Source organism: Mustelus asterias, chromosome 5 (genome assembly GCF_964213995.1).
Source record: "Mustelus asterias chromosome 5, sMusAst1.hap1.1, whole genome shotgun sequence".
NCBI lineage: Eukaryota > Metazoa > Chordata > Chondrichthyes > Carcharhiniformes > Triakidae > Mustelus > Mustelus asterias.
Genome location: NC_135805.1, coordinates 79,017,913 through 79,040,984, shown reverse-complemented (window position 1 = coordinate 79,040,984; position 23,072 = coordinate 79,017,913). Strand labels below are relative to the sequence as shown.

General features: G+C 43.4%; 1 protein-coding gene across 1 annotated transcript in view; it reads left to right on the top strand.

Moving 5' to 3' along the window:
• The window catches only part of LOC144493988 (adhesion G protein-coupled receptor F5-like), a 32,620-nt gene extending 17,862 nt beyond the window's left edge, over positions 1 to 14,758 (top strand). The window contains exons 8-11 of the mRNA XM_078213563.1: positions 3,489 to 3,530; positions 5,848 to 5,904; positions 10,485 to 10,542; positions 12,806 to 14,758. Coding sequence (XP_078069689.1) covers positions 3,489 to 3,530; positions 5,848 to 5,904; positions 10,485 to 10,542; positions 12,806 to 12,903 — 255 coding nt within the window. The 3' untranslated portion in view covers positions 12,904 to 14,758. The remainder of the gene's footprint in view (positions 1 to 3,488; positions 3,531 to 5,847; positions 5,905 to 10,484; positions 10,543 to 12,805) is intronic.
• The last annotated feature ends 8,314 nt before the right edge of the window (positions 14,759 to 23,072 follow it).

Here is a 23,072-nt window from a genome sequence, read left to right as displayed (position 1 = left end):
AAAGGTGGAGTATTAAATTCTCCACCTTTCTCATATTTCCCAGCCACTGATTATCTCCTCTCCCCACCCACCTCACTGTAAATGAGAGCCATGGACTACCAAGGAAATGTTTAGGGAGATCATTTCAAACTTTGAGGCCAACACAACTGAAGAGACAAGGTTGCCAGTGAAGATCATTATTGGCAATACACAAGAGGACAGAACTGAAGGTACAGAGATCTCTAATGATTGTAGGGCAGAGATAGAATGTGGAGGGCCATGAAGAGACTTTTAAAAATTATTTTACAGGATGGGGATGTTGCAGGTTAGGTCAGCATTTCTTGCCCACCTCTAGTTGCCCTTGAGAAGGTGGTGCTGAAGCTGCCTTTTTGAACTGCTGCAGCCCTTGAGGTGTAGATACATCCACAGTGCTGTTAGGGAAGGAGTTCCAGGACTTTGGCCCAGCCACTGAAAAGGAATGGTGATATATTTCCAAGTCCGAATGGTGAGGATCTTGAAGGGGAACCTTCAGTTGGTGGTTTTCCGAGGTACCTGCTGCTCTTGTCCTTCTAGATAGAAGTGGTCGTGCTGCCAAATGCTGAGTTCCTGCAGTGCATCTTGTAGATGGCATACATAGCTGCCACTGTTCATCGTTGCTGGAGGGACTGAACTTCTGTGTAATGGGTAGCTTTGTCCTGGATGATTTTGAATTTCTTGAGTGTTGTTGGAGCTGCACTTATCCAAGCAAGTGAAGAGTATTCTATTAAACCCCTGACTTGGGCCTTGTAGATGGTGAACAGGCTTTGGAGGGGGTGGGGGGAACGAGGTAGGGGGGGGGGGGTCAAGAGGTGAGCTACTCGTCGCAGAACTCCGAGCGTTTGACCTGCTCTGGTAGCCGCAGTACTTACATGGCTAATCCAGCTCATTTTCTGTTCAATGATAATCCCAGGATGTTGACAGTGGGGGATTCAGTGATGGTAATGCCATTGAATGTCAAGGGGCAATGGTTAGATCCTCTCTTGTTTGGAGATGGTCATTGCTTGGCACTTGTGTGTGTGAATGAAACTTGTCACTTGTCAGCTCAAGCCTGGATATTGTCCAGGTCTTACTACATTTAGGCATGGACTGATTCAGTATCTGAGGAGTCGTGAATGATACTGAGCATTGTGCAGTCATCAGCGAACACCCACACTTCTGACCTGATGATGGAATGTAGGTCATTGATGAAGCAGCTGAAAATCGTTGGTCCTAGGACACTAACCTGAGGAACTCCTGCAGTGATGTCCTGGAGCTGAGATGACTGATCTCCAACAACCACAACCGTCTTCCTTTATGCCATGTATAACTCCAAACAGCGGAGAGTTTTCCCCCCAATTCCTATTGACTGCAGTTTTGCTAGGGTTTTCTTGATGCCACACTCAGTCAAATGCTGCTTTGATGTCAAGGGCTGTCAATCTTGCCTCACCTCTGACATTCAGCTCTTTTATCCATATTTGAACCAAAGCTGTAATAAGGTCAGGAGCTGAATGATCTTGGAGGAACCCAAACTGACCATCTGTGAGCAGGTTATTAAGAACATAAAGAACATAAGAAATAGGAGCAAGAGTAGGCCATCTAGCCCCTCGAGCCTGCCCCGCCATTCAATAAGATCATGGCTGATCTGAAGTGGATCAGTTCCACTTACCCGCCTAACCCCTATAACCCCTAATTCCCTTACCGATCAGGAATCCATCTATCCGTGATTTAAACATATTCAACGAGGTAGCCTCCACCACTTCAGTGGGCAGTGAATTCCAGAGATTCACCACCCTCTGAGAGAAGACGTTCCTCCTCAACTCTGTCCTAAACTGACCCCCCTTTATTTTGAGGCTGTGCCCTCTAGTCCTAGCTTCCTTTCTAAGTGGAAAGAATCTCTCCACCTCTACCCTATCCAGCCCCTTCATTATCTTATAGGTCTCTATAAGATCCCCCCTCAGCCTTCTAAATTCCAACGAGTACAAACCCAATCTGCTCAGTCTCTCCTCATAATCAACACCCCTCATCTCTGGTATCAACCTGGTGAACCTTCTCTGCACTTCCTCCAAGGCTAATATATCCTTCCGCAAATAAGGGGACCATTACTGCACACATTATTCCAGCTGCGGCCTCACCAATGCCCTGTACAGATGCAGCAAGACATCTCTGCTTTTATATTCTATCCCCCTTGCGATATAGGCCAACATCCCATTTGCCTTCTTGATCACCTGTTGCACCTGCAGACTGGGTTTTTGCGTCTCATGCACAAGGACCCCCAGGTCCCTTTGCACAGTAGCATGTTGTAATTTTTTTCCATTTAGATAATAATCCAATTTGCTATTATTTCCTCCAAAGTGAATAACCTTGCATTTGTCAACGTTATATTCCATCTGCCAGATCCCCGCCCACTCACTCAGCCTGTCCAAATCTCTCTGCAGACCTTCTACGCCCTCCACACGATTCACTTTTCCACTTATTTTTGTGTCGTCTGCACACTTTGTTACCCTACACTCAGTCCCCTCTTCCAGGTCATCTATATAAATGGTAAATAGTTGAGGCCCCAGTACCAATCCTTGCGGCACGCGACTAGTTACCATCTGCCAACCAGAAAAGCACCCATTTATTCCGACTCTCTGCTTCCTGTCGGATAGCCAATCCCCAATCCACGCTAACACCCTACCCCCAACTCCGTGTGACCCAATCTTCTTCAGCAACCTTTTGTGAGGCACCTTATCAAACGCTTTTTGGAAATCCAAAAACACCGCATCCACCGGTTCCCCTCCGTCAGCCGCACTAGTCACATCTTCAGAAAAATCCAACAAGTTCGTCAAGCACGACTTTCCCCTCATGAATCCATGCTGCGTCTGCTTAATCGAACCATTCTTATCCAGATGGCCTGCTATTTATTCTTTAATGATGGATTCCAGCATTTTCCCAATTACAGACATTAAGATAATCGGCCTGTAGTTACCCGCCTTTTGTCTATTTCCTTTTTTAAACAGCGGCGTAACATTAGCCATTTTCCAATCCGCCGGCACTACCCCAGAATCCAACGAATTTTGATAAATAACCATTAACGCATCCACTATTACCTCTGACATTTCTGAGTTACCACTTAATAGCAATGTTGATAATCCCTTCCATCACTTTGAAAACAAGGATAAGAATTTTAATCATCCTGACCACCCTAGTAACTTACAAGTTTTAATAGGGAACATAGTTTGATTATGTAGGGTGTGGATCTAAAACCACCAGGCAACATTTTTGTGGGAGAGGGAGGGAACCTGTTTTCCCGACCTGCCATGAATTTGCTCTGATAAGGTTTGCATTGGGTATCACTGGTTAAAAGAAACCTCTGCTTGTAAAATCTATTTTAACCTGATTGATCTATTGACAAATGTTCTATTTATAATAAGTAGTGCAAAGTTTTTAAAAAGTTTACACTTCGTTAAAGATCTATTGGTTAACTGCTGAAGAATGTCTTCCTTTTTTAGGGATTCTTTATTCTGGTCTTTGGAACATTCGTGGATAAGAAGGTAAGCTTCACTCACCATTTCCACCAGTTTCCCAGCATTATTTGTTACTGCAATGGAGAGGGATAGGGCCGTACGGCAGGGCAAGGTTTACAATTGGGGGAGAGGTAATTATGATGCGATTAGGCAAGAATTAGGGGGCATAAGATGGGAACAGAGACTGTCAGGGAAAGGCACTAACGAAAAGTGGAACTTTTTCAAGGAACAAATACTGGGTGTCCTTGATAGGTATGTCCCTGTCAGGCAGGGAGGAAATGGCCGAGTGAGGGAACCATGGTTCACAAAAGAGGTGGAATGTCTTGTGAAAAGGAAGAGGGAAACTTATGTAGGGATGAAGAAACATGGTTCAGATGGCTCGATTGAGGGTTACAAGTTAGCAAGGAATGAGCTGAAAAAGGGGCATGGGAGAGCTAGGAGGGGACATGAGAAGTCCTTGGCGGGTCGGATCAAGGAAAATCCCAAGACTTTTTACTCTTATGTGAGGAATAAAAGAATGACCAGGGTGAGGTTAGGGCCAGTCAAGGACAGTAGTGGGAACTTGTGTATGGAGTCAGTAGAGATAGGCGAGGTGATGAATGAATACTTTTCTTCAGTGTTCACCAAGGAGAGGGGCCATGTTTTTGAGGAAGAGAAGGTGTTACAGGTTAATAGGCTGGAGGAAATAGATGTTCGGAGGGAGGATGTCCTGGCAGTTTTGAATAAACTGAAGGTCGATAAGTCCCCTGGGCCTGATGAAATATATCCTAGGATTCTTTGGGAGGCAAGGGATGAGATTGCAGAGCCTTTGGTTTTGATCTTTGGGTCCTCACTGTCCACGGGGATGGTGCCAGAGGACTGGAGAGTGGCGAATGTTGTTCCTCTGTTTAAGAAAGGGAATAGAAATGACCCCGGTAATTATAGACTGGTTAGTCTTACTTCGGTGGTTGGTAACTTGATGGAAAAGGTCCTTAGGGATGGGAGTTACGACCATTTAGAAAGATGTGGATTAATCCGGGATAGTCAGCACGGATTCGTGAAGGGCAAGTCGTGCCTCACAAATTTGATTGAATTTTTTGAGGAGGTAACTAAGTGTGTTGATGAAGGTAGGGCAGTTGATGTCTTATACATGGATTTTAGTAAGGCGTTTGATAAGGTCCCCCATGGTCGGCTTATGATGAAAGTAAGGAGGTGTGGGATAGAGGGAAAGTTGGCCGATTGGATAGGTAACTGGCTATCTGATTGAAGACAGAGGGTGGTGGTGGATGGAAAATTTTCGGACTGGAGGCAGGTTGCTAGCGGAGTGCCACAGGGATCAGTGCTTGGTCCTCTGCTCTTTGTGATTTGTTTTAATGACTTAGAGGAGGGGGCTGAAAGGTGGATCAGTAAATTTGCTGATGACACCAAGATTGGTGGAGTAGTGGATGAGGTGGAGGGCTGTTGTAGGCTGCAAAGAGACATAGATAGGATGCAAAGCTGGGCTGAAAAATGGCAAATGGAGTTTAACCCTGATAAATGTGAGGTGATTCATTTTGGTAGGACAAATTTAAATGTGGATTACAGGGTCAAAGGTAGGGTTCTGAAGACTGTGGAAGAACAGAGAGATCTTGGGGTCCATATCCACAGATCTCTAAAGGTTGCCACTCAAGTGGATAGAGCTGTGAAGAAGGCCTGTAGTGTGTTAGCTTTTATTAACAGGGGGTTGGAGTTTAAGAGCCGTGCGGTTATGCTGCAACTGTACAGGACCTTGGTGAGACCACATTTGGAATATTGTGTGCAGTTCTGGTCACCTCACTAAAGGAAGGATGTGGAAGCGCTGGAAAGAGTGCAGAGGAGATGTACCAGGATGCTGCCTGGTTTGGAGGGTAGGTCTTATGAGGAAAGGTTGAGGGAGCTAGGGCTGTTCTCTCTGGAGCGGAGGAGGCTGAGGGGAGACTTAATAGAGGTTTATAAAATGATGAAGGGGATAGATAGAGTGAACGTTCAAAGACTATTTCCTCGGGTGGATGGAGCTATTACAAGGGGGCATAACTATAGGGTTCATGGTGGGGGATATAGGAAGGATATCAGAGGTAGGTTCTTTACGCAGAGAGTGGTTGGGGTGTGGAATGGACTGCCTGCAGTGATAGTGGAGTCAGACGCTTTAGGAACATTTAAGCGGTTATTGGATAGGCACATGGATCACACCAGGATGATAGGGAGTGGGATAGCTTGATCTTGGTTTCAGATAAAGCTCAGCACAGCATCGTGGGCCGAAGGGCCTGTTCTGTGCTGTACTGTTCTATGTATGTTCTATTTATTTTCTCTTCACCTAATAAAATACTTTCTTCTGCCATTAACTTAGATACGAGAAACCTTGTTGAAGAAATTTTCATTGTCAGGATTTTCTTCTCAAACAAAGGTAAGGTTTAAAAAATAAGAATGGCAGAAAATTACCATCTGAAAAAGAAAATAAAATATAAATCCTCTAGATGGACACCTTATCTCAGAACTGATATAAAATGGAATTGGTCGGCTATTGTGAGAGTGAACAGAACGATGGGAATGGAAGGACAATAACAGCTGGCACTCTATCTTTATATATTTGACACAATGTCCCATGGTGCAGTTCAGAATTGATAAGAGGTAAAGGAGGTTAAAGACTTGGTTTAAAGAATGGGATTCAATTAGGTTTTTGAAGGAAGGTAGAGGAATAGAAAAATGGAAGGGGTCTGAGAATGGAACTCATGGCAATAGAGCTCAGCCAACAAGAAGCTGTTTCCCTAATAAAAGGGCAAAAGGAGGGTGATAGATAAAGAAAGACTAGAAGACTGTAGGATGGAGGAATATACGCAAGATGGCAAAAGGATCGGCTCAACCATGGAGGGATGTGAGGAAAGGTTGGGATATATAAGGATTGATGTGGAGATGCCGGCGTTGGACTGGGGTAAACACAGTAAGAAGTTTAACAACACCAGGTAAAAGTCCAACAGGTTTATTTGGTAGCAAAAGCCACACAAGCTTTCGGAGCTCTTAGCCCCTTCTTCAGGTGAGTGGGAATTCTGTTCACAAACAGAGCTTATAAAGACACAAACTCAATTTACATGAATAATGGTTGGAATGCAAATACTTACAACTAATCAAGTCTTTAAGAGACGAAACAATGTGAGTGGAGAGAGCATCAAGACAGGCTAAAAAGATGTGTATTGTCTCCAGACAAGACAGCCAGTGAAACTCTGCAGGTCCACGCAACTGTGGGAGTTACAAATAGTGTGACATGAACCCAATATCCCGGTTGAGGCCGTCCTCGTGTGTGCGGAACTTGGCTATCAGTTTCTGCTCAGCGACTCTGCGCTGTCGTGTGTCGCGAAGGCCGCCTTGGAGAATGCTTACCCGAATATCAGAGGCCGAATGCCCGTGACCGCTGAAGTGCTCCCCAACAGGAAGAGAACAGTCTTGCCTGGTGATTGTCGAGCGGTGTTCATTCATCCGTTGTCGCAGCGTCTGCATAGTTTCCCCAATGTACCATGCCTCGGGACATCCTTTCTTGCAGCGTATCAGGTAGACAACAGGTTATCCGTGGGCTTGCGGCCGAATTGCAAGAGTATGTACCGTGTACCTGGTGGATGGTGTTCTCACGTGAGATGATGGCATCTGTGTCGATGATCCGGCACGTCTTGCAGAGGTTGCTGTGGCAGGGTTGTGTGGTGTCATGGTCACTGTTCTCCTGAAGGCTGGGTAGTTTGCTGCGGACAATGGTCTGTTTGAGGTTGTGCGGTTGTTTGAAGGCAAGAAGTGGGGGTGTGGGGATGGCCTTGGCGAGATGTTCGTCTTCATCAATGACATGTTGAAGGCTCCGGAGGAGATGCCGTAGCTTCTCCGCTCCGGGGAAGTACTGGACAACGAAGGGTACTCTGTCCACTGTGTCCCGTGTTTGTCTTCTGAGGAGGTCGGTGCGGTTTTTCGCTGTGGCGCGTTGGAACTGTTGATCCATGAGTCTAGAGCCATATCCTGTTCTTATGAGGGCATCTTTCAGCGTCTGGAGGTGTCTGTTGCGATCCTCCTCATCCGAGCAGATCCTGTGTATACGGAGGGCTTGTCCGTAGGGGATGGCTTCTTTAACGTATTTAGGGTGGAAGCTGGAGAAGTGGAGCATCGTGAGGTTATCCGTGGGCTTGCGGTACAGTGAGGTGCTGAGGTGTCCGTCCTTAATGGAGATGCGTGTGTCCAAGAATGCAACCGATTCCGGAGAGTAGTCTATGGTGAGCCTGATGGTGGGATGGAACTTGTTGATGTCATCATAGAGTTGTTTCAGTGATTGTTCACCATGAGTCCAAAGGAAGAAAATGTCATCGATGTATCTATAAGCTCTGTTTGTGAACAGAATTCCCACTCACCTGAAGAAGGGGCTAAGAGCTCCGAAAGCTTGTGTGGCTTTTGCTACCAAATAAACCTGTTGGACTTTAACCTGGTGTTGTTAAACTTCTTAATATATAAGGATTATCAGCTTTATATTCAATCACACTAAGAAGGAGATATTCTGATCATAGCATCATCATCAAAAACCATGACATTTTCCAGATGTATGGTGATGACAATACCTCAACACCAACTTTCTTGATCCACCCAATGTCTAAATTGCCAGGCTTCAGGTGCTCGACGTGAAAATTCTTTCTCAAATTAACTACCTGTCTGCACTTCTAACTCCATTCCCTCGGTAGTGATCTTACCAAAAAAATTCTGAATGGCAAATGAGCGTGAAAACGGTAGAGTTTCAGATCCATTTTTTCAGCGGGGCCACAAATGAAATCTTACACCACTTAGTGCAAAAGATGATGCACAATCTGATTTCTGCCGGTGGAGGGAGTGAACAGAGTCTATTCTATCTGGAAAGCTGGCAGCGCACACTAGAGGGCGCTATTGCACATGCACAGATCTCTGTTCTGTGTTGTCCCTCCACTCCCCCTGGATATTGCCCCAGTGCCCCCACCCGCGGATGATCACCCCCTGATGTGGTCGATCGCCTCCCCCAACCCCGCTCCCAGCCCAGTCGATTGCCCACCCCTGGGGCCTGGTCAATCGCCACCCTGCCTGATCTCTGATTGCAGAGTACACAGCTTGTACCCCCTGGCTAATCCACGATTGCAGAGTGTGCAGCAACCCCCCACCTCCCATTAGATGGGCAGTACCAGGGTGCCTGTTGGGCAGTGCCAGGCTGGCAGTGCCTGGTTGGCACTGCCAAGAAGCACTGTGCTCCCTGTCCCAGGCCTCTTAGAGGCCTCACTGGCTTCTGGTCCCACCAGAGAGACCACCACCTCAAGTTCCCATTGATGGGGATCATACGTGATCCTCGCCGATGAGGACCTCCACGGTGAAGCCATTGAGGCAAGTGAGCCTGGATGATTTTGTCCCCGATTCACAAATAATATTTTAATCAGGATTTAAATATTATAATCAGCCTCATGCCCTTCCTGGAGGGATGGGCCGTTAAATCGCCCAGCTAACCACTGACTCCCTCCTTCTCCCTGGCAGCTATCTGAGACGGATACAAGCTATGCTCAGCCCCTGAGATGAGTTTCCACATGTTCGCTCCATCACTAAGACAGCCTGTGTCGTCTTTTGCTGAAACTCTCAGTAAGAACAAACGATTGTTTTTCCAAATGGCAGGCAGAGACTAGTGGTGTACAGCAGGGATTGGTGCTGGGGCACCAGCTATTCACAATATATATAAACGATTTAGATGAGGGAACTAAATGTAATGGGTGGGATTTTCTCAGAAAAATTCTCAGTGTAAAATAGGCAAGAAAATGGGAGGTTTTCTCACCCGTTTTTTCAACAAGGTAAGTCATGGTAATTTACAGCACTTTGCGGAATACAGAGGCTGTAATGTGAATCTTGCCAGGAGGGGGGGGGGGGGGCGTGGGGTGTGGAGTCTCAGCATGCCTCTGAGGCCAGCTGCTAAGCTCGAGGGATACCATTGCGCAGCTGCCCCAATCTCACGGTATATTGTATACACAAAAACCACTATTGAGGACGATGCCAGGGGCACGGAGTGGTGAGGGAGATGGCTGGTTGGCACTGTGTGGCTGTCTTTTTGGTGAGCCCCATTAGGAGGGTTCTTCTAATGTGTTTGGGGTGTGATGTGATGGTTGATTGGAGGAGAGGTTGGTTGTGCCCACATTGGGGTGAGGGGGAAAAGAGTCTGTGAATGGTAGGTGGGTGTGGAGACTGTAAGGTGGGGATGCCCCAATGTAGGCAGAAGGGGGTGGGGGGGGGGCGGGGTGGTGCCAGGTCACCCTGATGTTTGCATGTCGTTGGAGGGAGGGCGTGCCCTGATCTTTGGTTCGTGGAGGGGTGCCCCTCTCCCTGCAAGGGTTAGAGATGTTCACTTCGTCCGCGGGGTCCCACTGTCCATGGGGAGGATCCAGATGTCCATGGGGGGAGTGGGGGCCTTCAACTTAACTTGGAGATTTGAGACCGCGGTGCTCTTTAAAATGGTGCCCCACTCTCTGTGGAGCCGACCTTGTTGGCCCTGCCAGAGTGACGGCGCAACCTAACCCCCGCCGCCCCCCTCCCTGCCTTCCCACCCCCCCATCCCCTTTCCTTTTTGACAGGTTGTCAGAAGATCTGGTGAGAAAACCTGGCTGTGTTTCTGGTGAGAACGGTGTTGTCTTTCAGTCAGTCCCTGACACTGCCATTTAAAAAAAAAAAATTCTGCCCAGGTTTTCTGCTGATGGCTCCCATTGGGAGTAGTATATGTTTGGAAAAATAATTGCCACAGTCTTGCGTTCCCGGCAAGCAGCAGCATTTGTAGAGAGAAGATCTCATGAAATTCTGGGCTGTGTGCTGGTAATTTCTGTGATGTGCTCTGAGTGAGTTCTGTTCCTTATTGAATCACTCTGTTCAGAGGACAGAGAAATGGGGAGAGCTGGTTTAAAAAAAATTAACAGCGAATAAACAAAGGCTGTTTCCTACATTAACACTCATTTTTTTATTTTTCAGAGCACTTCTACCTCGAAGACTTCCTCAAAAGTAAATCATCGGTTTTACTCTAGAAGGAGTAAGTATAATCATGAAGCTGAACAAAAATCGATCCACTCCCATGATAAAAGTTACTCCAAATAATCCACTTTAAATGAGTAGCTGTAATTTTGTGGCTATTATTGAAGTGAAAAGATTTGTAACTGTGTCCAAGAAATGACCAAATTGGGCCTGGATTTTAACTGCGAGTATATTTCTAGAGGAAACCGCACTTGCGAGTTAGTTTCCTGTCCAACCACACTAGAATAAAGTCTGAAATATTTTAACGGCTGCACCTCATTTACTTTTTTATTTTACCTCAAATACTTTTTTTATTTTTGGATTCAGTGAACAGGAAAAGACATAAAACCATGCATATCAATGCTGATTGATTATTTTTAAAATATTGTCGATGTGCTTTTAAATTCATTGGATCCATCCACAGATTTTTATGCATTTAATAACAATACAACTATACATTGTCTGAGCATTGCTTTATCCCAGTTTGACCCAGCAGAGACCAGGATGGTTGGCAGAAAGTAATAAGCAGGTTATTCACCCAATTGGTTTCGACTGTTTTCGATCTTGCAAATGAATGAAATGCTTTTTAAAGCAGAAGGAGCTGAATAAATTGATGCAAACTGATGTCCTGCCACATCAATAGGATCTGCTAGCATTCAAATCAAAGGAAAATACTATGGATGCAGGAAATCTGAACTAAAAACACAAAATGCAGGATAAATTCAACACAAGTACAGGTTGCAATGTTGACTATATAGTAATATACACCCGAAACTCTCAACCTTCTCTTGTGCCACTGCAGTGAATGGAGTTCTGGCTAAGCACCAAATTCTCCATTCTTGCTGACAGTGGAGTGGGAACGAACAAGATCAAAGAATCCATCCCTCCCATAGTCTCATCCCTAACTCACTGCTGCTTATCTTAACACCAAGCTGAAAGTGAAGCCTCACAAACTTCACCCTAATGTATTGTAAGAGGGAAATAATACATTGTTGAGTTTCTAAGTGTTTATTGGAACCACATGGAATGGTACCAGAGCTCAAGGCTCAACCTCAGTTGTTCCAGGCTGCCCCTTATTGTTCTACTCCTATGGCGATATGTATGAGGAAGATTTTCCACAAGATCTTGCTGTTCAACTACATCAACGTTTGCACTCTAGTGCTATATTTTGTGCATTTCTTAGCAGCAATCTGAGGCAGATTATGCACATCTCTAGTGCTCTGTTTGACCCTGACTTGCATTTCCAACCCTATACCCTAAGCACAATAAGACAGTTTGCATCTTGGTAATATTTACTGACTCCACCTTTATCTCTCTCCGATTACTGTTGAAATCTTTATTCAAGACTTGCTCATTTCCAAGCTTGATTATCCAGCGATCTCATGCCAACCATCTATGGTTTCACTCAATGTAAACAGAGAATCCTGATCCTTTACTGTCCTTGTCCTTATCTCCTCAATGCATAAATTCAAAACGTTTGTTCTGCACCTACCCCTGCCACTTTCTTCAGTCCTTTATCCCAGGGTGTGCTCTCTGCTCTTCTATCATAACCCCCTTTTCATTCCATTAGGCTCTAATGTTAGGTCTAATATTATATTATGTTATAGTATTCTAATAGTCGGTCTAAGCTTTCAGCTTTCTCAGCTCCACATTTTTCCACAATCCCTTCTCAGTTTGAAAATCTCCTTGTCGACTTCAGCCATCTCGCCCAGCATTTCTTCCATCACTGCTTAGTGTCTGATTGTCAAACAATGGAAAATGCTTCTATTATATTTAAAGGTACCACACAAGTACAGTTTGTATCTAGACTTGAAACATTGGCTCTATTCTCTTCCCACAGATGCTGTCAGACTTGCTGAGATTTTCCAGCATTTTCTGTTTTTGTTTCAGATTCCAGCATTCGCAGTATTTTGCTTTTATTTAAGTACAGTTTGTTGTTGCTGTAGATACCTAACCCAATGCTATAATTACAAAAAACTGTGTAGGTAAGTAAATGTACATTAATACGGTGTTGCTATGTGATTCCAACTCTTGCTGATCGTTTTCCTGTTCCAATCTTTCAGAAAGCTATTTTAACTGAACAATTACACTCCAGCGATACTGACGCTTCTTTAATATTCTACTCTGAGTTAGCTGCTGGAGCTCAAAGATAAAACTGACCACCTTCACATCCAGAAATAATAAACTGATCAATCTATACCATGAGAAACCATTTTAGAAGTTATTCAAGAAGAAATGAATGTATAAAACTTGATGGCATTGGGATTCTCATTAACACACAGGGCACGATCTTACAAAAAATATTCTAAGTGCCAAACGAGCAAGAAAACAGGAGGGAATGGCGTCGGTTTTCTCGGCAAGCCGTGAACCGCACCCTTGACAAAGCACAGCTGGGAGGATGGCTTTCGGGGCGAGGCCTGTTCACACCTGGTAGAAAAACCTCGCATGCTATCTTCCCGACCCACTGCGATGATTGACCAGTGCAGCTGGCCGGAAAGATTGTGCCCACAATATTTGATGGAGTAGCAACGTTTCTCATTGTGCACTGGGGCAATAGCTCATATCAATAAAAAGACACATGTAAGAATATTTTGGTGTAAACTGACAATTACCCGTAGTGTCATCATCTTTTTTTTGATAAGGTTGTACTATTAATAGTGGAATTATTCGCCATCACAGGTACCTCATTTGTATAAGTTAACAGACAATCTGGTTCTGCAATATTGTGGTTAAATTGTTTTGGTGTCTTGTTTAATATTTGAGAGAATTAACATACTGCTTTCTCTCCCTATCCCCCACACTCCTGGCCACATCTCCAAGGGTATTCCCCCAATCCCTGCTCTGGGTCTACTCAGAGTCTCTCAAACTTGTGGCTTGAAATGTTCACAAAGCAACACTGCCAGATTGGGTTAGAATACGGAGGTATTGTTTAATGTTCTGTTGAAAGTATGGAGAATTTTGCTAAAACTTTCCTCAAGGAACTTCAATACCTCAGGTTGGCATGGAGCAGAGTTCATCTCAGGAGGATTGCTATTAGGAGTAACCTCGGTATCTCTGCAGGGAAGGGGAAAAGATTGCCAGTGTTCCCACTTTTCATCATCATTTACTGAGCCCTCCTGCAAAAGATGCATGTCAGGATGTAGAATAATGCTTTGGTATCCCAGCACTCCATCTTTCCTCCTCACTCTATTGCACCCCCCTCTCCCCCGCCCCCCAACACCAACACACACCACATCTCCTTCCCATGTTTGCATGGTTTGCTGTCACGCACTGTTTATGTTCAAAAACAATGGCCATATGATGCCATCCATGTGTCTTTGGACCCATACATCAACACCTTCCATGGGCAAAGAGAGAAAACCCAAAAGGAGAAAATTTGTCTTGCTCATCCTCGATGGAATGAATTTTACATGGTCTGTAGGTCAGTGTAAAATGCTTATTGAACTTCAAATCAATGAGAAAAGTTGAGTAAAATACTTAATGAAAGAAAGCACATTAGAAAGAAATTTAACTTTTGTTCACAGTTAATGAACTAAATGTAACCAGTTGACAATATTAAATGCTGCAGCTACAATTGTTATGGTGCAAGAAATTAATATGATAAAGATGTCTGTAAAAATCATCTTTAGGAATTGTGATAGCATTGCCCCTTTAAGGATCGATCTTTCCCGGGCCAGAGCCATTGGGTGTGAGCGTGTGAACCTGGGCCAGTCAGGAGTGAGGGCGAGCATTCCCAGGGCTGGAGGGCTTCAATTGGACAATTAGGAGTAGACCTGGGTTCCTGTGCTGTTAGACCCTTTGTTGTATATAGTTCTTCGGATCAATAAATCCTTTAGTTCGTTATTTGCCACATCAAGTTGCCTTGAGTTATTATAGGAGTAATATTAAAATCTGTGTTACTTGTATGTTTTAGATTTCTACCAAATGATATTTTAACCATTAGAAAAATGGATCCTTGAGAAATGATTTTGGTTTCAATGCTGAGGGTACATTACTGTGACTGAATGTATGGTTTGCATTTAGAAATTATGAGAAAGGGAAATTGTAAATGTGTTTTTTTTGCATGGTTTATTTTTAACATGATATAAAATTTGTACTATTAAATTTTTTTGAAATTTGCTATTGCAAGATACAACCTGTTGTGACCTATGTAAACAGAGTTTGTTGATTAAAAGAATAACATAAATGAATGAACAAAAACTACATTTAGTGCAATAAATAATGGCGGGCACTTCAGTGTAATGTTCATGATTTTTTCTTTGTGTGATATTTGTTATACGGTTATGGAATATGTAGTTTTCTACATATTTCTGTATTATTTTACACATTTCTATCATTATTGTATTCTGGTGGTGATGTTTTAAATGACAACAGTAAAGTAATAATTTATCTATCATTAAACATGATAGGGTAGGGAAGGAATGACAAGTCTCTAGTCTGTTGCAGTGAACCTGAGAAAACAGATGAGGGGGAAATTCAAAGATATTGAGAAGATGTCACAATTTATTACATTTCGGAGCATCGATTATAAAGAGGTTACCCAAGCTGAGAAAAGGATATCATGACGTTTCACTGGAATGTCACTAGGGGCACAATCTTACCACCTCGCCGCACCTGTCGATCAGCGTGCTGAGGTGGAAAATAGCGTGCAATGCTAAAAATCAGATTTGCGCCTGTCGTCAAACGGTTTGCTATCTTCCCAGCCCCTTTTTACTGGCTTGAGCCATGTTGCGCCCAAAATGGGCATGAAGACTATTAGCATGCATTTGAATGGATCTCAATATCATCAGTGAGTTTTCCCCCTCCCGAATGCTTCCCACCTCTCCGGTGAGACGTCACGCTGGCATGAATCACTACTGCTCTATGAAAGTGTGGTTCTGACATAGCAGTGACGAAGGAGAGCGAGGAGGTGAGTACCACTAAGCACCAACATCCAAGGTGCGGGGTAGGGTCTCAGCTGCTGTCATGGTGCGGGGGTGGGGAGGTGCTTGCACGCATGCAGGGGTTTGGGGGGGCTATTGCTGGTCTGAGGGTCATCAAAGATCAGAGGTCACCACTGGCATGATGCTCGTGTTGCGCGCATGTCCCCTGGCCACTGAGTGACCTCTGATGGGTTTCACATGAGGTTGAGCCCCAACCCCTTGAATTCGATTAACCCTGCCATCTGTCTGCTGGACAAGTTCTGTGGTTTATCGCAGACATTCCATCCCAAGCCCCACGAACAAGCACCAGGCCTAGCACCTGTCATCCAAATCAAGGGAGCTCTGCAGGTGTTAACACGGTTCCTCACACTGCATGGACTCTGCAGTGCTGCTGTTGATGGGAACCTATCTCATGAGAGTCACAAGGCTGGCTCTCCACTGTCTGTCTGAACTGCAAGACAATCCTGGAAGCCAGTGCACCAGACCTCCAGGTGGGTGCATTCATGTCTATGCTACAAGGGCTCCCAATGGATTCCCAAGTTTCCTGTGCAGCCTCTCCATAGGGTCTGGCAAATAGGGGATTTTCACAGTAACTTCACTGCATTGTTAATGTAAGCCTACTTGTAACTAATAAACTTTAAACTTTATAGCATGCACACTGTATGCAGAGCACCACCAACAGGATGTAAAGAAGCATTTGCTTGTATAATGCAGTATTGATAAACATCTGTATGAGATGCAAAAAGCAGAAATGATGTGCATGCAAATTGACAGATGTAGTATAACTTCCTCCAACATAGTAATAGTCCATGCAAAACTGAACATATATGACCCAGATTTACATTTTTCAGCAATATTGTATTTCATTAAGTTTAAACAAATGTTAATTATTGTCATTTTCTTTAATACCATGCATAAATAAGCAAAGTTAAAAAAGGAGTGCTAAAAATATATCATGTAAGTCATATATTTCATATAAGATTGTAATTTCCTTGTTCACAGCACACTATCGTTATTAAAAATATTTGTTGTTAGGTACCCCAAGTAATAGATTTCATATTTGGTTGGAATGCATATCTACTTAATATGACCAGTTACAATCTTTCTCTCCTCTGACCTCTACCTGTGGAATGTCACTAAGATTCCACAACTCATTTCTTAATTTATTTGCCCCTCCTTCTTCTCAGATGCTCAATGTCTTTCATTCTCCCAACATTCACTTCACTCCCATGATTTTGCTGTTTCCCTCTCTCATAAGCAGGCTCAATGAGCAATGACTTTAATTGGAAGATTTCTTAATTTTTTTAAGTTTAGGAAGTGACTATTTCCGCCAACAATATAGAGACAAATTACCATGAAATATTACAAACTAGGAAATAAGAACAGTGCTCGCCCAATGGAATGAAGCAGAAGAGAAACTGATTATTTAACTTCTTCTCGTACAAAGTAAAGTTTATTTGTTAGTCATAAGTAGGCTTACATTCACATTGCAGTGAAGTTACTGTGAAAATCCCCCAGTCGCCACACTCCGGTGCCTGTTCGGGTACACAGAGGGAGAATTTAGCATGGCCAACTCATCTGAACTGCACATCTTTGGGCTATGGAGGAAACCGGACCACCCAGAGAAAACCCATGCAGACGCAGGGAGAACATGCAAACTCCACACAGACAGTGACCCAAGCTGGGAATTAAACCCAGGTCCCTGGCACTGTGAGGCAGTGCTAGAATCCGCATTATTCCAGCATGTCCAAACAACAGGTGAGTTCATTGTCCGCTGGGTTGTCTCATAACTGAAGAGTGGATGTGAGATCAGCATGGACATGCACAGAACTGGCAGTTCATGTTTTCATTGTTTGTGATCGGGGGAGTTTATGCAAGGATGTCACCTCTGGCTTTCCTCTGGGCACATTGGACGTTGTGAGTTTGACATCAATTCTCCTCAAAACATGCTCAACCAAATCTCAATGCTTGCCTCCACATGTATCGATCAGCTACAGTGCTTTCTCAAGAGAGGTGATCTGCAGTGCAGAGGTTTGTAATGCTCTGATTGAGGGTCTCTTTGGATCTTGAATAGCTCCAACTGGGGGGAGAGGGAATATAAAATAGGGCAGGTGCCTAGCCTATCAACTTATCACCACCGCGCAGATCACCAAGACACAGTAGGTGGGCAGGTGCCAAAATTGGCAGCCCATCCATCACATGTAAGTAAATAATTAAAGGTCACTTGAGCTTGTTAACAAACCAGTTGACTCTGATAATGCCCTGCCCATGCTGATGATACGGTTGGTGTGAGCAAGCAGGCAGAAGTGGGCAACCCATTTTTAAAAGAGAACAGGGAGGAAGGAGGAGGTACTACCTTCAGTATTGCCCTTTGCACATCAGAAGCAGCGCCCTTAGATAGTACTGCCCATTATTCCTATCTACCTGCTCTCCAAACCTATCCCATTCCCTTGGCCCCCTCCCTAAACTGGTCAAACCGTTCCCACCCAATACCTTGGACTTACCTCACTTTGCAGTCCATTGGGTCTCCTTCTTGGGGCTGGTTTCAATCCTGGCAGTGCCCACTACCCAGCTCTTAGCTGGCACTGCTGCAGCTGTCGGCTTGATGTATTTGCTAGCATCACCCCGCACCCAGTGAGCCTGGCATTACTGATTTCTGTTCCCATACACAAGGCTCAAAAGGAAATGACACTGGAGGCCTGAGGGCATCACCCATGAGTCAGTTAATGTCCTGAGTGGGAATTTAAGCAACCTCACCCGCCCTACCTAAATTTTGTGGCACACGCTACTGGGTGACAACGAATGTCAACAATCTTCAACCAATCTCCACTTCAGCAAATCATTTATAAAAATAGCAAAAAAAACATTTTAGTTTTATATGTGTGAGAACTAGTTCCTATGATTTTGGATCCATACCTAAAATAATTCCCTGAATTTCTCATTCCATTGCTGACCAATTTCCAGTGTGTTTTCCATCTTTAGTAAATTAAATTGCTTCTTTGATTCCTTCCATCATGAATATTTGAAGTATTTACCTGTCGTCATTGCAATTGCCACATATAAACATGTTCAGGCACATTCTTTTGCAACCTTACCTTAATATTACCTGGAACACAGTGCTGTGCAGTTAGGAAATGAACTGGAGTCAAAGAAACAACTTCATTTGGTCAGTTTTCAAAGTTACAGGATACTGCATTGGGCTCGAATCCTCCCAGCGGCCTTCACACCAGCCAAGAGCTGAAGTCTATGAGAAAAGGTAGGAAAGAGGTTCCTGTTTCAAAATGAGCAGCATTTGTAAACAATTTGCTTTCAAAAGAAAACATAGATTTCTGCTCAAATATATATTTTAGGTTCACATTGTGATATGTGGAAGATTTCCTCTAATGTTTAATAACTTTGTTGTCTATAAACGTATTTACCATTAGTCTAGCCCAAGCTCCCTCCTTCAAAATGTTCAGGTTCTTTGTGTCAAAAAATAATAGAGGATTTTGGATGAAGTATATCTCCTGTAGAGTTCTTCCACTATTCTGGTTACAGTTCTACTGAGACTTTCCCGTCGCTATGAAGCAAGTTCCGGTATCTATGAATCTAAAAGCAACAGCTTAACTTTGGACTGGGACTGATGGTGCTGATGTGAATCTTGAATGTACTAAGACAAAGTGTTGGGGTGTACCACTGTTTGGAGAATAACCTGAGTCAGGCATTAATAGTTGTCTTAAAACTGCTAAAATAGGTTGTTAATTTATTGGGTGCTCTTAAAAAGCTTATTGCCATATCTCTTTAATGTTAAAAAGAAGTGGACATCATCCCTTGCTCTATGCCAATATTTTGGAAGAATGGAGTTTTTGCATCTGGAGGGACATGAACATTTGGAGATCCACTCGAGGTGCACATAGTCTGAGTTATAGTCCTATAAAGTCTACATTATATCTACAGTCTTAGTAGCTGCACTTAACATTTTACAGAGTAGACATTCCTAAAGCTGTGCCCAGACAGAGAGGCAGCAGCAGAGGTTCTGGCCAGGCCCATCCTGATACTTAAAAACCCACCACAAATTCTCATCTCATATGTTTTGCTGGTTACATCAGTGAAACACACAGGGAATGGTTTTATTATATTAAAGGGTTATATAACAGCACGTTGTTCACAAAAATTGTATTTAAAAGAAAAACTTGATAACATAAAACAAATACTGTTTAAGACTTCTAGATTGAGATGTTGGAGGAAAACATCAAATGCTAGAATCCTCAGACCCACTAAATGCTGAACTACACAGCAAGTCAGTCAGCATCTAAAGAAGAGAAATAACTAAGGTGCAACCCATCATCAAAATCATCACAAAGTATGGTTATCTAAAACATTTACTGTCTTCACCCTATCAAATGTGGAGAAGCCTGTTAAATTTTTCCAACATTTGCAATTTTTACTTTTAAATCTGATAAGGCAAGGGACTGTTTTTATCCATGGTACAATTTCTGTAATTTATACCAGAAAATGGCTGGGATGGGAACGTTACAAGATTAGGCAATGATGGTCGATAACAAACAAGTGTTGGGACTGTGTCAAGGATTTGAGGGCAGGTAGATTGGTTGAAAGGTAAAATCAGTTACCAAAAGAAATCAATGTTCTTTCAGCACAACCAAGTTTAAATCTATTCTTCCTGTTTGATTGCTCTTCCCATTCTTCCACACTCAGTAAAAACAGTTTGGGTCAAGAGTTTAATTCAGGTAATAACTTAGATTAACAAAACCCTTTTGAATTTTCTTTTGTTTAATGTGCCGGGTAGCCATGGGTACCTCTGGGTTTTGGATTCCAGATATGGTCTTCATACCTGTTTTCATAAACCCAGATTCCAGAGAAAAAGGTGATGAGCTACACGATCACATGAAAAAAAACAGAGCATCCCACAGTCTGAAGTCTGCTGTGCACATTTTACAATATTCCTAAATGATAGCTGGATGAGCAAACACCAACCCCTCACCCCAAATTGTTAACTTTTCCAAAATGCCAACCAGCAAGATAAATCTGAGATTTGGTATCTGTGTGGTGGTCACACCATGCCTGAAATGCTGACTGGGAGGAGAAGTCTACTTTTAAATAGAAAATGGACACCATACCTTAAAAAAGATTCTAGAAAGTCAGGTGTCTCCAGTTATGATTTCTGGACAGGCAGACACAATGGGCACAACTCTATAAAAAATGACCAAAGGGGCAATTCTCCAGCCCCACTTGTGTAGACAGAACTCCAGTTATGGCCAGAGACTCTCAAGCAAGGGGCTATAACAAGATTTGCAATGGGGAGAATTGCCCCCAATGTGTCTGGGAGTTTACTTAAAGATGCAAATGGGTTTCCCTGGTGCAAAGTGACTACGCCTTGCCATTTCAATGAAAAATATTAATAAGACAATTATTATTTGACCCGTCGGCACCATGGAGGTGGAGGTCAAACTAAATCTTTCAGTGAATTAATCATGACAGGAAGTATGATGGTAACAATCACCCACCCTCTCACCTATTGTGCATCAATCATATCAACCCATTGTGTGAACAATATAATGCATCAGTACTGCCTACACATGATTGAAGCTAGCTGGGGAAGAAGGTCAATAGCTGATTAATCCATAGATTTTTTTTGTTCATTCAGGGAATGTGGGTGTTGCTGGTTGGGGTAGCATTTATTGCCCATACATTTATTGCTGTGGGTCTGGAGTCACATGTAGGCCAGACCAGGCAGATTTCCTTCTCTAAAAGATATTATTGAAGCAGATGGGTTTTTACAACAATCGACAATAGGTTAATGGTCACCGTTAGACCTTTAATTGCGAATCTTTTATTGAATGAAAATTTCACCAGCTGCCACTGTGTGATTCAAACGCCATCCCAAGAGCATTACCCTGGGCATCTGGATTGCTAGTCCAATGACAATACCATTATGCCATCGCCTTCCTGGCAGTAAGCCAGCAAGGCAAATCTGAGGCCAATAGCAAAGGGTAATCAAACCCAGCAAAGAAGATCCCTGTCTCAAAAAGATAATCATCTCAGGCAGTGAAAAGGGTTTAATTTGTCTTACCTACAAGATTATATTTCTTCACTACAGGAGCTCATCCACAGCTTCACCTGGAAAAACCAGAAACTACTAGCCTCCTTTTGCCTTCAAAGAGCCAGGAGAGGTCCAGTCCGGCCTGTTTTAACCTCCTTCATGAAGACAGGTTAAACAAGTAACTTGTTTCTTGTTATTCTGTCAGTAATCTAAGTGCATGCGACATCTCTAGAAAGCATCCTTTCTTGTGTGCATGTGTGTCTGTGTGTTTGGAGAATGCCTGTTTGTTGTTTTCATGTTTTGTGCATTGTGTAAATAAACATTTACCCTTTCTTCTGACTTAAACTTTTGAAAAATCCTGTTTCTGTCTGTACTTTAATGTCACACCTCAAAGTTTAAAACGTTCCTCCTCAAAAATTCATCTCATTGTGATTAACCAAGAGGTGAATAAAGGGGGGAAGATATTCCACTGTCCCCATCCATCATAGCACCTGGATAATTTAACATCTAATAATTTGTTAAACAAATGATTTCATTTACATTGCAATCAGTGTCAGTGAATTTATCTAAAGTTTCAATTTTGGATAACTTCCATGCTAAAAATGCCACATGAATATTATTTATTTTGATTAGGTGGATTGGCTATGGTAAATTGCCCCTTAGTGTCAGGGAGATTAGCAGGGTAAATATATGGGGTTACGGGGATAGGGCCTGGTTGGGATTGTTGTCGGTGTTGGCTTGATGGGCCGAATGGCCTCCTTCTACACTGTAGGTATTCTATGATTCTATGATTCTATGATTGTATGATTCTATGATTGTATGATTGTATGATTCTATGATTGTATGATTGATTGATTTCTCCCTAACTATTTTGAGAACTCCGACTTATTCAATCAGCACAGGCAACTCCCAGTACTTTGTGAAATAGCATTCTTCATATGTAGGTGGCTAAAAGAGTTGGGCTATGTTTATGGCTATTGAGATTTGCATGACATTATAACCAAACCCAAATCTGTTCTTGTCCAATGTCTACGTAAGTGTGCAAAATAATTAGTTCTGGATTACTTCCCCCTGTTTTGCCCAAGAATTCCAATGCTAGACTCTACCACCATGGTGGCAAAGACCAAGGATTAAATCTGGTGGTCTGGTACAGTACCCGATTAGATGGCACACCTTCCTGCTGAGCCCTTAAATAATTTCTATGGATCTTTTTTTAAAATAATGGGCCTGAATTTACCAAAACTTCTCACCCGTTTTCAGGCGCGAAATCGCGGTAAAATTGAGCATCGGGCCTTTAACATGATCTGCACCCGAATCCGAGCAGATTCGGGTCTGGCCCGCGCCCGAATCGGGCGGCCCGCCGATTTAAATGCATTTGCATGCATTTAAATCGACTTGATAACCCGTGCGCCCAACTCTACCGCCAAATCCCACTTTACCGTCTTCCGGCCCGATCCGCGTCCGCGCTGTAACCGACCTGCAAAATAAAAGTCTGAAGTCGCCGCTGCAGCCTCCGAAGAGCGGGGTCAGAGACTGCAACGGCTCTCTGACCCAGGTCATCCTCTGGTCGGGGTGGGAGGAGGGTGG